Source organism: Amblyomma americanum, chromosome 5 (genome assembly GCF_052857255.1).
Source record: "Amblyomma americanum isolate KBUSLIRL-KWMA chromosome 5, ASM5285725v1, whole genome shotgun sequence".
NCBI lineage: Eukaryota > Metazoa > Arthropoda > Arachnida > Ixodida > Ixodidae > Amblyomma > Amblyomma americanum.
The window spans coordinates 122,326,552-122,343,564 of record NC_135501.1 but is presented as its reverse complement, the minus strand read 5'-3'; the positions used below and the strand labels follow the sequence as shown (position 1 = coordinate 122,343,564).

The 17,013-nt window shown below is 48.4% G+C and overlaps 1 protein-coding gene across 9 annotated transcripts in view; it reads right to left on the bottom strand.

Annotated features, from left to right (window-relative positions):
- Nucleotides 1–10,529: 10,529 nt before the first annotated feature.
- LOC144132655 (uncharacterized) overlaps nucleotides 10,530–17,013 on the bottom strand; it is a 197,001-nt gene continuing 190,517 nt past the window's right edge. For 7 of the 9 annotated variants that reach the window (XM_077665234.1, XM_077665233.1, XM_077665235.1 and 4 more), the window contains 2 exons: nucleotides 13,574–13,793; nucleotides 10,776–11,022 (listed from right to left, as the gene is read on the bottom strand). In XM_077665234.1, coding sequence (XP_077521360.1) covers nucleotides 10,835–11,022; nucleotides 13,574–13,793 — 408 coding nt within the window. In that variant the 3' untranslated portion in view covers nucleotides 10,776–10,834. Of the gene's footprint in view, nucleotides 11,023–13,573; nucleotides 13,794–17,013 lie in introns of all 9 variants that reach the window. The other 2 variants (XM_077665229.1, XM_077665232.1) reach the window with 2 other exon arrangements.

Here is a 17,013-nt window from a genome sequence, read left to right as displayed (position 1 = left end):
GTGCGCTTGAAGCAACGCTACGTTGCTATAATCAAACCTGCAAAACATTCTCGCTATGTCTGCCATTCGTGCTGCGAGTGCGTGACAGTATTTGCTCGACCATTTTGTCGCTTAAATAAAGTAGCTATGACGCAATTTGCCTTTCTGCTGAAACAATCAGGCTTTAATAGTTCGCGGACTACAACCGCTGGAAATATGAGTTTCTGCGACGTCAGTTTTCGAATATGGGTAATTAATCATGTGCTGCGTTAGCCACGATGTGTCCTGCATGAGTAGCTGACAGTTATGAATTGATATTAAAAGCTGCAAGTCGTGTACACTGTCCCATTTTTTTTTAAACCTGAACCCACGAGCGTTGACCGTCGAGTCGATAAGCGCCGTACGACGGAACACAGCGACGAAATGAGCGAGAAAACGCGCTTGCGCGCAATGAGCACTCCGGTGCAGCTGTCCTTTGCCAGGTTGTTAAGGGAACCGGATCCAACCCCACCTGCTTTTTTGTGCGTTATCGCGCATCATTCTATTTTCTGCTTGCTGCTGGGAAAAGATTAGAAAAGGTGACGTGGTACCGCCTGCTTTCCTGTATGAGAGGAAGGTGTGAATTGATAAGCGAAGTAACCCTATCAGATGTCATTGCCACCGCGCTTCATGATAACACCTTTCACCCGTTTTATTCGGGAGTGTGCTTCGCATAGCGTGAATGATGACGCCTCGGGTTCCAGAGGAAAAGAGAGTAGCTGCAGTACACATGTCTTCGAGCGGCGCATCCCAGACAGATCGCGAGCACTTTAGATTTACAGCTAGCTACAGTGAACAGGATAATTTGCGCGTATAAAGATGAAGGGCGCATAGGTGACGCAGCAAGGAACTGCGTTCGGAAGACGACAGAAGAGGATGCCGCCTTGGTTCTTGTCGCCGAGGCCAATCCCTTCGTGACGGCCGGCCAGGTTAGAGATGCGGTTGGCCTGGATGTCAGCGAAGAGCTGGTGAGAAGGCGCCTTTTGGAAGAAGGCCTGACGAGTCGAAGTGCAGGAGATAGACACTTTGTGCATTGCGTGCGGAGAGGAGGAGGAAACGGCTGAACACTTGATACTTTTCTGTAAAGGGCTTCACCCTACAGTGGAAGGCAGCGGGGCTGACTTACCCAAGGCATTGGGGTTTAGGGATAGTGAAGGGAAAGTGGATTTTAAAAGGTTAGAAGTAACCAAGCGAAGGTTATCTGATTGGTGGCTAAAAGCAAGACAGGAGTAAAATTTCACAAGACATGGCTAGGTGGCTTGAGCCACCGCCCGATGTAAAGGGTTCAGCCGTATCCATCCATCCATCTAGGACCGCGCGCGCGTCGGTCGAAGTCTTTGCGGCTTTGCGTTCGGTACGTTGCGCACGTTTCTCTGCTTGTGGCCTTGAAATTTCACGTGTGTTTCGCGTAGCACCAACGAAGACGTCTTATATCTCTTCGAAAGCACCATGTGAAGTACGCAATGGCAAAGAGAAAGACGGACTCGCACTGTTTTGCTCCGGGATGCCGAAGCGGCTATCCGGGTGCTCCCAAAGCATCTTTGTTTGCTGCTCCGAGGGACGAGGAGCATCGAAAAAAGTGGGAGCGGAGTTTGCGAAGACAGGACAAGCCTCTCACAGAAACCGCTGCGGTATGCGAGCACCACTTTGAGCCACATTTCATTTTGCGCGACTACGTTCATGTGATCAACGGCAGCCAAGTGCGGATTCCACGCGGTAAGCCATCGCTGGCACCTGACGCGGTGCCTACGCTCTTGCCTGGTTGCCCGGCCTATCTTTCCGTGAAGCCCGTGAGAGCAAGGACTCAGCGGAAAAGACAAGCTCCAGCAAGCGTGTCAACAAATAAGAAGAAGCGCCAGGATTCTATCAGTAGCGCAGCGAACGACGACAATGAAATTGTGGACTCATCGGGAACTGAAGCGTTCACGACTGGTGCACTTCGTAGTTTAGAAGTTTCCCCTGAGTACTGGTGCCGATTTATGTACGATGGTGCCTCAAGTCTTGGCTTTGCGACAACAAGCATAGAAACAAGCCCTAGGCTTGAGGTTGTACATGACAAGGTTGTTTTGTTTGCTGCCACCGGAGATGTAGTGCGCGCACAAGTATTCGTTAGAGGTGCGTTATGTAGTGACACTGTCGTGTGTTCGCTGGAAGAAGCGGACAATGTGCTGCGAGAGACAGAAGGAATTTGTGTCTGCAAGGGAGCCATGCTGGACACAGACTTCAGTCAAATAACGGAGCGTTTGACAGAAAAACTACGGGCGGCAAGCATTGTGAGTGGGCGTGGCATTTTCAGCACAAAATGTCAAGGAAAAGTGAATCAAGAAGGTAAGCTCGGCTTCTTAGCCTTTTTTTAAGTACAACTGCGCTATGTGATTCTTATGGTCAAATATTTGAATTTGCAGGAACTCCTTGCGCTGAATGCAAGGGCCTTCGAAAGTTGCTCCTTGCAAGAAAGTCACAGACGGCACGCACCAGAGCCAATCTGTCAGTGAAGAGAGCGTGTGCATTGCGGCTCAAGCTGGAAAAGGAAAGAACAGCTCGTCTGAGAAAACGCACCACCTCGATGGAAGAGCGGCTTGTCGCGATGGCGGCAAAAAACAAAAAGATTGCCAAGGAAGATTTTGATGACAGAGTCGCTAAGCTTCCTCCGAAACAGCGCGAAGTGGTGCACCACGTATTTGAAGCGTCATCACGCAAGAGTCCGAAAGGCATGAAGTACTCGCCACAGTGGGTTTTGGAGTGCATAGTGATGAAAATGAGGAGTGCAAAGCTCTATGAGCACATGCGAAAAGAGAACATCTCCCGGAAAAGCTCAAAAAGATTGGCAACATACACTTTAGTATGTATGCTGATGACGTAAACAACTGGATCAATCAGGGCAGCGATGCCGAAATAGAGCATAAACTACAGGAGGCAGCGGACGTAGTGTTAAACTACGCAGCGAATAGAGGGCTAGCGTGCTCACCAGAGAAATCCGCGCTTCTGGTGTATAATGCTAGGCAGTTGAGACTCAGAGTAACAACTTCAACATCACGGTCGGAGGACAACCCGTGCCGATGGTGGATAGGATTAGAATATTAGGACTGCATATTCAGAGCGACGGATACAACGGGGAAACCCTGAAGAAGCTCGAGGGATATGCGGCGCAAGCCATAGGGATATTTAGAAGAATAGCACTCAAAGGACGAGGGCTCAGAGAGAAAAGCTTGATCAAGTTGGTGCAAGCATACGTTATCAGCCGGATAAGCTATGCTACACCCTACTTGAAGATCCGCGCCTCAGAACGGGATAAACTAGACACGATCATAAGGGGATGCTACAAACGGGCCCTAGGCCTGCCCATAAGCACCTCCACTGAAAGACTCCTAGACATGGGTATTCACAATACATGGAGAGAGATTGCTGAAGCCACGAGAACGGCGCAGCAAGACAGATTAAGCCAATCAAACACAGGAAGGGCGATTCTAAGCATGGTAGGACTCCAGACGGACAGGGGTATTCTAGTAAAGCGGGACATCCCAAGGGACATCAGAGAAAAGATCAGGGTAGATCCTTTACCCAGAAACATGCACCCTACATTTAACAAAGCAAGGAGGGGAAAGAGCTGAGGCGCTCACCAAACGCTTCGGCGAAATGAATGAGAAAGCAGTGGCCTACACGGATGAGGCTAGCGGGAACCTGGGAGCAGCGGTGGCGACGGTCGTTAGTGGCCGGGGTACAGCTGTCTTCCGCAACCATACGCAGTCGAAATCCAGAGTCGGCTGAAGAAATTGCAATAGCGCTCGCTTGCGTGGGAACGGAGGCACAATACATAATTAGCGATAGCAAGACTGCTATCCAAAATTAAGCCCGAGGCAGAATAACTCAGGAAGCACTGCGAATCCTAGAGGGACGCAGAATAAATAGAAATATTAGTCTCGTTTAGACACCAGCCCACGAGGCAGTTCCAGGAAACGAGGCGGCAAACGCCCTGGCTCGACATGTCTACTTCCGAGCCGCGGCAGGACCGCCCGATAGCAAGGAACTGGACGAGAGACTGAAAAATTACACAGAAATAGTGAAAAATTACAAACTAAACAGGAGACTCTTTCCTCCCCCGGACAAAGAGCTCACTAACACAGAGGCTACGGCTTGGAGGACACTACAGGCAAAAAATTTCATGCACCCAGTGTGGGCATCACGTCTTAAAAGATGAGGATATTGATAAGTGTAGGAAGTGTGGGGAGAGGGGGACCCTCGACCATGTGGTTTGGGAATGTGCGGATTCTCCAGGGTTCCGAAAAAACATAGACAGTAGAGAGGCCTGGGAAACCCTTCTGCAAAGCACGGAGCCCGTCGTGCAGAAGAAAGCGGTCCATCTGGCGATAGCTGCCGCGAGGAGTCAGAAGCTCCTTGCCTGTCTCTAGTCGCGGAGGTCCCGGCCCCTGCCCCTCGGCCTGCGTGCCGGAGGTAGGGAGTAGGGGGCCTCCATTCTGATGGCAAATAAAGGTTTATCATCATCATTATCCGGGATGGCCTCCCGCATGTTCGTGGTCGCACGTTCAAGCGCACACCGCAGCGCGTCGACAACGTAGCGGAATGTGGCAGGTGTGACGCGGAGCGACTGGCGAGAGTGAGATTCACCCAGGTTCGGCAATGTGCCCTCAAACCACCTTTCGTTGCGCTGAAAGGCCCATCGCTCTCTTTGCACTGCTGGCAAGATTGCAGAAATCGCAGCACAAATAGCGATGGTGTCGGCACGGAGTTGCTGCTCAAAGCCGTTTGTAGCAGCCTCTTGGGAGCGTATGGCCGACCTTAGCTGCACTAGCTTGCTTCGGCACTGAGCTAGCCTGGTACGGCGCCGCTCTCGTCCATTTCCTCAGCAGGTGTGTCGTCCGTCCTGTGGTCCGCCATTTGCATACTGCTAGAGAACTGGCCTTGCTTTGGCTTGGATTGAATGCGTGATGGCTAGCCATGATTAAGTTAGCGCAAATGCAAATATGCAAAAAAGACATCTTGCGTTTGGTCCACCTCGAGATGCTCGCCAGCGCCTGTTGCATCGTGAATGTGTGTTCTGGGACAGGGGCCGCTAGGGGGCCGGCATGATCAGACGTGTCTCAGCATAGCTCCATGCTTTGACGCTGTTATCGGGAGAAATCCTGCCCATCGACTGAAAACTAGTGAAGAATCGGATGTCGAAACTCGCCGGGAATACGAGGATACCAAGTTTTACACCAAGTGAGTCCGATTTTTCGAATAATCCAGGATTTTTGAGGCGAAGCGAGCTAAGCCTAACCCGGGCGATACATGGTCGGAGCCCCGGCGGGGGAGCCGAGGGAGCAGCAGCGGCGCCACTAGCGTGAGGAGCAGCAGCGCCACGGCGCGCGGCACGAAGCGCGCGGGAAATTTGAAACGAGGGCAGCCATCATGGAGGTGGTTGAAGGTGACGAAGTGGACCCGCGGGAGTTCACGGCGCCGGGACAGTGGTTCCAGTGCAGAGGGAATAAGGTTGTCCCGCTCGAGAAGAGCAGGAGGGAAATCGAGGCCGAGCAGTTCAGGCTCCGGCAGGCCGGAAGAAAACTGGCAGCATTTTCAGTAGAGAAACAGGAGGCACAAATACCGGAGGGAGCGGACAAGATTATTCTCCGACCCAAAGGTGGACTAGATAGACTCCTTAAACGTGGACCTGCATACTTAACAAGAATGATCAAGGCGTCGGCGGGCGTGAATATTCAAGAAACGGAAGAGGAAGACATCGTGATACCCAACACGAAACAACATTCCATCCTCATCGCTACGACAAGTGGGGAAAGGAAGATGAAATACGTGAGCATAAACCTAATCAAGCTAGGGGAGGAAGAACAGGTGCCAGTCTTCGCCTACGTGGCCACTCCGGACGGCTGCGGCAAGGGAGTGGCGCACGGGGTGGATAGGATTTTCACCCAAGAGGAGATCATGCAGATGCTAAGGCACAAGGCAAACCCGGAGGTTATCGGGGTAAGAAGACTCGGGAAGAGTACCGAGGACAGTCATCCTTGGGGGAGCCCCGCACAGATGCTACCTGTATAAGAAGAAATACGAAGTATGCAAGGCATGCGGAAGACTAGGCCATAGAATCGACGTGTGTCTAAACCCGGCAAACATCAAATGCCGTGGTTGCGGACAGGAAAATCCACCAGAGGACCACACCTGCAAGCTGCAGTGCCAACTCTGCGGGAAAGATCACATGCTGGGGGACAGCAAATGCAAGCTGATCCATCGTACACTGTACAAAATCAAAAAGAGACACTGGGAAAAGAAGATGAAGGAAGAAGCGGACACGGGGGAGCAACCAACCGCATCGCAAAAACCCAAGAACACCAGAGCCGGCCAAGGGCCAGACCAGACGGGGGGAAGGAAGGATAAAAGCCCAGGACGAGTTTCTTCCCTAGACTAGGAGAGGAGCAGCGGACAGCCTCCAGGGGACGAAGCTCTTCCAGAGGGAGGAACCAATCCAGGGGAGGGAGCCAATCCAGGGGACTGTCGAGCTCGAGAGCCAGGACCCCCAGTCGAGCCCGAGGCGCATCAACCCATAATGGTGAGAGCAAAGGCGTGAGCTTCGCATGCACGGCTACCCAGGGCGGAAATATATTAAGGACAAAAAAGACGAGGAAATAGAAAAATTGACAAACATTATTAAGACCATGAATGCAACGATCCTTAGTTTAAAGGAGGACATACAAAAATTAAAAACAGAGCGCAATACAGTGACGACTCAATCTCAAACAAACGTAGGCGGATCTAGAATAGCGGCGCCCAACAAAATCGAAGGCGACCCACTTAGCGCTCAAGCCGACAGCAAGGGTGCGGAGATTAATATGATGGTCGAGGGTACCTCTCCACCCCCATCTAAACACAAAGTCAGGGAGGAAAACTACTCAGACCGGACAGTGGATGAAAAGCTGGAGAAATTAAATGCGAAGTCTTAAGAATTTTGCTAAGGAAAGAGACAGCAAAACTTGAGGACTTAGCCAATCAGATTCAACAAATGCAGATACAGATGCAAAATCACTTTCACCTCATGACGGAGGCACTCCAGCAATTAAAGGGGGAAACCGCCAACCTAAATGCGAGAGTGACTCTACTTGAGGAGAACATGACAAAGTTGAATAATGTACAGACCGCCCAATAACATCCAAATTTGGCAGTGGAACTGTCGCGGGTATCGGCGCAAGCGACCGGTATTGCAGAGCACGCTGTCGCTCCGCGAATCAGCCCCCCTTGCTATAGCGTTGCAGGAGACCGGTGGCCCGGCCAAATTACAAGGGTATCGCGCCTTCCACAGTGGGAAAGGGGACAAATCGAGAGTTACAACACTGGTGCAGAGAAACGTAGCAACGATCGAACACGAATTAGAAGACAATGTCATAGAAAACGTCTTTGTAGAAATTCTAACAAGTAAAAAGGAGGAATCAAACACTTTCCTACTCAATATTTACAGCCAACCGCGACAACGGAAGGTCTGCTTCAGGGCGATAATGAACAAGGCACTTAAAATAGCGGGGAACCAGCCGCTAATTATTGTAGGGGATTTTAACGCCCATCACCCGGAGTGGGGGTACACTAAGGAAGACGCAAAGGGGAGACAGTTGTGGGAGGACACGCATAACCTGAGGACAACATTGCTGACTGACCTGTTACACCCCATGCGGGCGGAGAACAGCATTACCGCCAATACCTCACCGGACCTGACCCCGATTAAAAATGTAGAAACGACGCAATGGATAAATACGGAACTCAATCTGGGGAGCGACCACTCAATAGTGGAAACCACGGTTGAAATCAGGAGTAAAGTCAAAGGAAAAAGTGTTTCCGGACGAAAATCACAGACTGGGACCGATTTATAGAGATTAGGGGGAACAGAGACATAACAAAGATAGGAAATATAGAGGACTGGTGCGAAGCGGTAAAGAAAGACACCAGGAAAACAACTAAGACGCTAGAAGGAGAAAAAACTCCGGAAATAGCGGATGCCCGACTCTTACACATGTGGGAGGCCAAACGGCATGGAACGTCGACTTAAAAGGCAAGGTAGAAACAACAAAGACCTCAGAAGAAGGCTGGCGCGTCATAACAAAGAAATAGAAGATTACGCCTTTAAGCTGTGTGAACAAAATTGGACTAACAAATGTAGTGACATGGAAAGGAATATGAATCTCCCCCAGACGTGGAATATCCTAAGACATTTATTAGACCCTGACACGTCCAAAACACAAGCACGAGTCAAAATGGCTAAAGTTAGACACGCATGCGAAGAACAGGACGACGACATATTCATGAAAAAACTCGAGACATACATAGGCGACACGGAAATTAGAGAGTTACCCGACTACCACGGGATTCCAAATGAGAAGTTAGACGCGCCCATCACGAGAGCTGAAGTAAGGGCGGAGATAGCAAAACTCAAAACCAAGTCGGCTCCAGGGCCAGATGGAGTCACGAATAAGATGCTCAGGAACTTAGATGACAACTCGATGGAGGCTCTTACCAGCTACATGCAGGATTGCTGGGAAAAAGGGGAGATCCCACCGCTGTGGAAAGTGGCTACCGTGATCCTGATTCCAAAACCCGGGAAGGTACCGCAGCTGGAAAACCTCCGGCCTATATCACTCACGTCATGTGTCGGAAAGTTAATGGAACACATCATTCAGACCAGAATTTCAAATTATATGGAGGAAACAGAGAAATGGACAGACGAGATGTATGGCTTCAGGCCCCATCTGAGCACACAGGACGTCATGCTGCGGCTGCAGCAAGACATAATTCATTCCAGAACCAAAGACGCGAAAGTCATTATGGGACTAGACCTAAAAAAGGCCTTCGACAACGTCAAGCACGAAGCCATTCTGGAGGGGCTCCAGCAGGCAGGAATAGGGCTAAAAACCAATCGTTATATCAGAAATTTTTTAACGGACCGCACGGCGGTTATAACTTTCCAGGAAATACAATCCGGCGTGATCAGGCTGGGTAACAGGGGGACACCTCAGGGATCGGTACTGTCACCCACTCTTTTCAACATGGCCATGCGAGGGCTCCCGAAGGAATTGCGGAAAATTGGGAACTACAACTTAAACTACAGCCTGTACGCGGACGACATCAACCTCTGGATCAACAGAGGGAGCGACGCAGAGATCAATCCAACGCTGCAGGCGGCAGCAGACGTCATCTCAAAGTACGCGGAGGACAGAGGACTTAAATGTTCGCCTGAAAAATCAGAAAGCTTCGTGTATAATGACAAGGCACTCAGGAACAAACCTCCCTCTGACCCACAGGTGTACGTGGAAGGAAGGGAAATACCAAAGGTAGAGACAATACGAATATTGGGCCTCCACTTACAAACACACGGGAGGAACACGATAATATTTAACAATTTAGAAAACCACGCGACCCAGACATTAAACCTCATCAGGAGGGTCTCACGTAAGGGAGGTGGCCTCAAGGAAAAAAACCTCCTAAGATTGGTACAGGCCTTCATCATTAGTAGAGTGAGCTACGCCACGCCATATCTGAACCTAAAGGCAGATGAGAGGAGCAAGATAGACGCGCTCATCAGGAAATGCGTAAAAACGGCCCTAGGGCTCCCAATCTGTACATCGACGGAGAAGCTACTGGCCCTAGGACTGCATAATACGATTGCAGAAATCACGGAAGCGGTTAAAACCTCGCAACTTGAAAGACTCAGCACGACGCGAGTGGGAAGAGCTACGCTAAGTAATCTTGGAATGGCCACAGACAGGGGGCAAAAGGAAAGGGTCGACATTGACAGGGAAATCAGGGCGCACCTAAGAATCCCTCCCCTACCCAAGAATATCCACCCCGAGTTTAATAAGGAAAGGAGACAGAAAAGGGCGGAAGCGATAGAAAGAATATATCGGGGTAAACCCCGAAATGAAGTCGCCTACGTAGATGCGGCAGGGGACAGACACAGTCGATACATGACCATAGTGGCGGTAGATGGGGAGGGCACCCTCATCACGGCGGCCACCATACCAGGGAAAGAAACCGAGATAGCGGAGGAAGCCACGATAGCGATCGCTTGCTCTGGCACCAAAGCTAGATATATTATTAGCGACAGTAAGACTGCAATCCAAAATTTCAGCAGAGGGAGGATAAACCCCCTCACCACCAAAATTTTAACACAAGGAGTGATTGATAGGACGATCAACATCATCTGGACCCCGGCGCACGAATCTGTCAGCGGTAACGAGGCGGCCCACAGTGCAGCTCGAGATCTCTACCTCCGTGCTGTACAGGAGGGTCGGCTCAGGCCGAACATGATAGAGAACCCTATCGGAAAAATAACTATACCGGGCATACTGGAACCCACCATCGAGCATTATAGTGGATTATGGTGATGGGAAAGTTGTGCACTGGTAATGGCGGGCATGTTGGGTAGTGGGCGTGTTGGGTATTGGCATGCCAGGTAGTGGGCATGTCGGGTAGCGGGCATGCCGGGTAATGGGCATGTCGGGTAGCAGGCATGTTGGGTAGTGGGCATCTCGGGTAATGGACATATTGGGTAGGCAGTGGGTATGCAGGGTTGTAGGGCTTGGTGAAGCCAGTATGCCCAGTATAATGCAATTTGGACTTGACTACGATTCTCTGGAATAATAAGCTGAAAGTATGACTGGCAGCCCACAGCAGAATTACGTGTGTATAGTACATGCAGTATGAATGTATCGAGACAAACAGGCATCATTACGCCATGTTTGCAGTAAGTGCATAAAGTGTCAGGTTGAACGGTAGCTGAGTGTTTATTCTGTTACACCCTCTTTGCCTGGCGGCCAGCGTCAGTTCACTGGTTTGGGTGTTGCTGCAGTTCATTGGTTTGGGTGTCACGAGGTCGTGCAGCACCCCGCACCCTCTTGCCTTGGCGGGCTGCCTCCGTAAAGAAGCTGCGCAGGTGCTTCCGCACAGCAGCCACTCGGTGGTCCTTCGGCAGTTCCGGCACAGGATGTTGATCGACGAAATAAGCCAGGCGATCTGAAAAATTAAGAAAATATCTGTTTTACTCAATGCAGTGGAGGGAATGGCCAAAAGGATTTTGGAGCTGGGTTTTTAGCGGGGGAAAATTCAATTTGGAGCATCTACATCATGCTTTGTACAAGAAGCACAAAAGTTTAATACAGGACATTTCAATCAACTTGTAGCATTGCAGCATGGTTTTACAAAAATCACATGCTGCACAGATTTGAACAGTGCAGCGTAGCCGTCGTATTGCCCACATCCGCATGCACTTTTTAAATTTGCCCAAATTAACAGTGTTGAAAAATGCACAAAATTCAGTACAGTTAAAGCACAAATTTTTTGTGCGAAAGTTGCAGGAAATGTCTTCACTTCAGCCTCTACAATATCAATTTAGCCCACATGGTTTTCTTTTAAGACGTAAAAGACAGATTTAAAAATTAGTGCGCGACTGCACTCATTAATTGCTATGTTTTCGGGTGCATGCCGATTGAAGGGTCGGTATGGGAAAGAAAGCAAGGATGAATAAACAGGCCACAGGTTATAGGGTAGTTCAGGATGAGAGCGGTCTACTTCATTGAGCCAGAGATTGAACCACACTTGAGGTGACCAGATACTAAATTTTAGTTTGTTTTCTTATGTCAAATGATGCATTAGACACAATACAGAGTTCACCATGTGCAATTTTTCTAGGACCACTAAATAATTTATAATTTTATTTCCTCTTGATGAACTTAGTTTCATGAGCCGTATAATGGCTGTGATGCATTGGGAGTGTTTGGTTCGCGTGAGGGAAGAAAAACTACAATATAACTGCTGATAAGTTCTTTGTTGTGATTCCAGTTCTTCAAGCAGATTGGCCTGTGTTGCACTTATTTAAAATTATGCAACAGCAATTATGTTGCAGTTCTTTTTTGCCTCACATGATCTAAACACTGCACGTGTCACAGTCATTGTTTAGATGATGAAACTGCAACAGCATCAAGAAAAATCAATGGTAAATTATTTAGCAGTCGTAAGTGAAATTATGCGAACGAAGTACTGTAATGTGTAAAAATCATTTCAACGAATACGCATGCAACTGAAATTAGGCGTCCATGGTCCTTTAAGAAGACGTTGATGCACAAGGAGTTTGTCTGCACTGTCTCCATATCAAGGCACAGCATAGGTTCCTTGCAGCCATGCTTGTAGCACACCATGGCCACAACTCTCGTGATGAAGTGTTCGGTTGCGCCTGTTGGTCATCATGTCGCTAGGAACACCACGATTCTCCGCTGAGGAATCCGGCATTGCCGTGTGCTTGTAACATACTTCTACGATTCCTCAAGTGCCTGAGACAAAGAAACTGCTTGAGCTTGCTTACATCAAGCTCGCATGGCAGAAGACAAACTAGCGATCAAGCATGCACATGTGCATGTGAGATCACAGGGATCTGGTCATCATACGCTGACCCAAGGAGAATGCCACCCTGCCATCATTAGAAGTAGCTCAATTTAGAATCCTATTTATATGAACCAACAGTACAAACAAACCAGAAGCTCGGATGCTGACGGCATTGTTACACCGTACATAAATGAGGTCTGTGGGGTCAAGCAATCAGCTGGAGCGTGTCCTGAACATTTCATATGGTCCACATTGAACATGCACACAATGACGCTGCACAGAAGCTTGAGAAATCTAGCAGGATCCAACTTTAGCACTGCTCGAGCCTGCTCAAAGCAATTCCTTCTTTGCATGTGCATTCGCCATTTTCACTTGAGACAGTGTTGGCAAGGCCAGAAGCAGATGTGCAGCACACCAAGTACTATCGGGGACAAAAGTGGTATACTCCACGCAGTGGGAGCCGGAGCAATGGAAAACTTCAGCGTAACGCCATCTACAGGCGGCATCTGGTATCCAGACAGCCAGTGGGAGCACTTTATTATCTGCAGCCATGTCACTTGACTCGTTTCAATGTTTCATGCTTCAGCTCACCAAAATGCTGAGCTGCGCCGCAGCAGTAGCAATAAAGACAAAATCAAGAGGGCCATCAGATTGCTACTGCTGTGGCGCCGCTCGGCATTTTGGCGAGCTGAAGCACGAAACATTGAAACGAATCAAACAACATGCCTGCAGATAATAAAGGGCTCCTGCTGGCTGTCTGCATCCCAGATGCTGCCTGTAGATGGCGTTACGATGCAGTTTTTCATTGCTCCGGCTCCCACTGCATGGAGTATACCACTTTTGTCCCCGATAGTACATATAAATAGAAGGCAGTAAAACGCTAAAAGCAAAACGGGCCAGCACTGGATTCTGCCGGTCACTTTTCTCATCGCATGTGGGTAAGAAAGAACCAGGGCCATGTCTCTCTATACAGGTGGTAGTCTCTGCCTCTTCGCATTCTTCACAGCTCTTAATTGCTGGAAAAGCACTTTGGCGCAGCCTAACAACAATTTCATCAAGAACCACAAATTTGTAGCAGCATGTAGCAGGTTTAAGAAAATGGTGCAGCATCCCGCAACTACTAGTTGAAAAGTTAGTCCAATCTGTAAGTGAATAGAAAAGTAGGGAGTAGCCTCTATTTACTTACTCTTCATCACTTCCACCTTCTCTGGTGTGGCAGGTAGCTTCCTGGCTGCAGTGGCGATGGAGCGGCACTGTTGCCCAGTAAGGCTGCGCTCAGCAGCCTCACTTAATGTCCACAAATGCCGTGCCACCTCAAGGCAACACTTTGCGTAGCTTGTGTTCTTCATTACATATATCCACTTTGCAGCAGGCATCCATAGCTGCGGTCCTATTAGCACCTGCGCCTATCCATTACACAAAAGTAGCAATAAGCACTGCGAGCACAGTTTAAGACCAAGGTTTGGTTCATGGGGTTTAACGTCCCAAAGCGACTCGGGCTGAGGGACACCATAGTGGAGAGCTCCAAAAATTTCTACCACGCAGGGTTCTTTAACGTGCACTCACATTGCACAGTACAGCGGCCTCTAGCATTTTGCCTCGATCAAAATGCGACCGCCGCTGCTAGGATCAAACCCACTTCATTCACGTCAGCAGCCCAGCACCATAACCACCGAGTCACCATAGCAATTTCAGACCTAACACAACAGGAAAGATGGACTTGGGCAGAACTTAAAATGCAGGAAACAAGCAATGGTCAATGGTCATAGGTGGTAATAAAGCAAACTCGAAGAAAGCAAGGAAACTGGGATGAAAAGCATTAGGAAAAGCCTTTGTTCTCCAGTGGACGTAATCTGGCTGATGATGAGATCGGATCTGTCAAGAGCACACGTCCCCATTTCGAGCACAGTAGGAAAAGCTTAACAGTCATCAATGCACTTCAATTACATGTGACAAAGTGCAGGAATGGCACCCAGATATTTACAGTATAATGGCCTGGAGGGGGAATGTGGTTTATATTTTTGGTATATCTACGTCTCTATGGCACTGCCGGTCAGATAAATGAAAAGAAAATGGGGTGACAGGAGCTTCACATATTTGCTTAACAAGCAGAGTTTATTGCATGAGTTAAATTGTTTCAGGTCATCATCATCATAAACATCAGCCTGACTACACCCACTGCAGGGCAAAGGCCTCTCCCATGTCTTTCCAATTACCCCGTCCTTTGTCAGCTGCACCCACCCTATGCCTTCAAACTTCCTAATCTCATCCGCCCACCTCACCTTCTGCCGCCCCCTCCTACGCTTGCCTTATCTTGGCGTCCACTTCGTTGCCCTTAAGGACCAGCGGTTATCTTGCCTTCACGTTACATGCCCTGCCCAAGCCCATTTCTTCGTCTTGATTTCGACTAGGATGTCATTAACATGCGTTCCCTGACCCTCTCTTCCCACTTCCGGTCTCTTAACATTACACCTAACATTTTCCTTTCCATGGCTCGCTGTGCCGTTGTTGACTTAAGCTGAACACTTTTCGTTAGCCTCAACGTTTCTGCCCCGTAGGTGAGTACCAGTAATATACAGCTGTTGTACACTTTTCTCTTGAGGGATATTGGTACCCTGGTATTCATGATCTGAAAGAACCTGCCTTATACGCTCCACCCCATTCTTATCCTAGTTATTTCCCTCATGATCCAGATCAGCTGCCACTACCTGCCCTAAGTATTCCTTTACCACTTCCAGCACCTCGTTGCCAATTGTCAACTGCTGTTCCCTCGCTACTGTTGAACAATACTTTGGATTTCTGCATGTTAATTTTTAGACCCACCGTGCTGCTCTGTCTATCTAACTCATTGATCATGATTTGCAGTTCATCTCCTGAGTGACTCAACAAGGCAATGTCATCAGCGAATCGCAGATTATTTAGGTATTCTCCATTAACTCTTATCCCCAACTGCGCCCAATTCAGGCCTCGGAATACCTCCTGTAAACATGCGGTGAATACCATCATCGAGATTGCGTCTCCTTGCCTGATGCTCTTACTTATTGGAATTTTATGGACTATGGTAGCTGTACAGTTCTTATATATATGTTCCAGTATTTTGACATACGGCTCATCTACACCCTGATTCTGCAATGCCTGTATGACTGCTGAGGTTTCCACTGAGTCGAATGCTTTCTAATAATCAATGAAGGCTATATACAGGGGTTGGTTATATTCTGCGCATTTCTCTATCATCTGAATGATAGTGTGAATATGATCTATTGTGGAATATCCTTTACGAAAGCCTGCCTGATCATTTGGTTGATTGAAGTCTAAGGTTGCCCTGACTCTATCAGCGATTACCTTAGTAAATACCTTGTAGGCAACGGACAGTAAGCTGATCGGTCTGTAATTTTTCAAGTCCTTGGCATCTCCTTTCTTATGGATTAAGATAATGTTTACGTTCTTCCAAGCTTCTGGTATGGTCGAGGTCATAAGGCATTGCGTATACAAGGTGGCTAGATTTTATAGCAGAATCTCCCCTCAGTCTTTCAGCAGATCTGCTGTTACCTGGTCCTCACCAGCTGCTTTTCCCCTTTGCACTTTCTCCTTTGCACTGCTCCTAAGGCTTTCTTTATTTCCTCTTTCATTACTGGCTGGGCGTCCCACTGCTGTGCGCTAGTCTCTATCATTAACTTTCTGATTACATTGGCTATTGTATATATTTGTGTAGAACTCATCGGCTGCTTTAACTATCTTATCCATATTGCTAATGACATTGCCCTCCTTGTCTCTCAACGCATACATCTGGTTTTTACCTAGGCCTTATTTCTGTAGAACTCATCGGCTGCTTTAACTATCTTATCCATATTGCTAATGACATTGCCCTCCTTGTCTCTTAACGCATACATCTGGTTTTTACCTAGGCCTTATTTCCTCTTAACAGCTTTTAGGCTACCTCTGTTATTTAGAGCATGCTCGATTCTCTCCATATTAAACTTCCTTATGTCGACTACCTTGCGCTTATTTATCAACTTCGATAGCTCTGCTAGTCCTATTCTGTCCGTAGGGTTAGACGCCCTCATGCATTGACATTTCTTAATCAGATCTTTCATCTCCTGAGATAGCTTGCTGGTATCCTGTTGAACCATCCCACCACATACTTCTACTGTGCACTCTGTAATGATTGCTGTCAGCTTATCGTTCATTGTATCAACAATAGGATGGTCTTCCTCAGTTAAAGCTGATTATCTGTTCAGCAGGGATATCCTGAATTCCTATATTTTCCCTCTTACCGCTAGCTCGTTAATGGACTTCCTCTTCACTAGCTTCTTCCATTCCCTCTTCAAGTCTAAGCTAATTCGGGACCTTACCATTCTGTGGTCGCTACAACGCACCTTTCCGATGACCTGCACATTCAGCACGATACCAGGGTGAGCACATATTATGAAGTCAATTTCATTTTTAACCTCACCTTCAGGTACTTGTCAAAAAATGAAAAAAAATAGGCGGTGGCTTAGCTCTGGTTACACCTGGAGTGATGCGATAGCTATAGCTGGCCGAGAGGAACTTGGTCACGTGACCAACCATGTGATCAGCCATGGTGCTGCGCCCCCAGCAGCTGCTCCGCACGTGACCAACCACGTG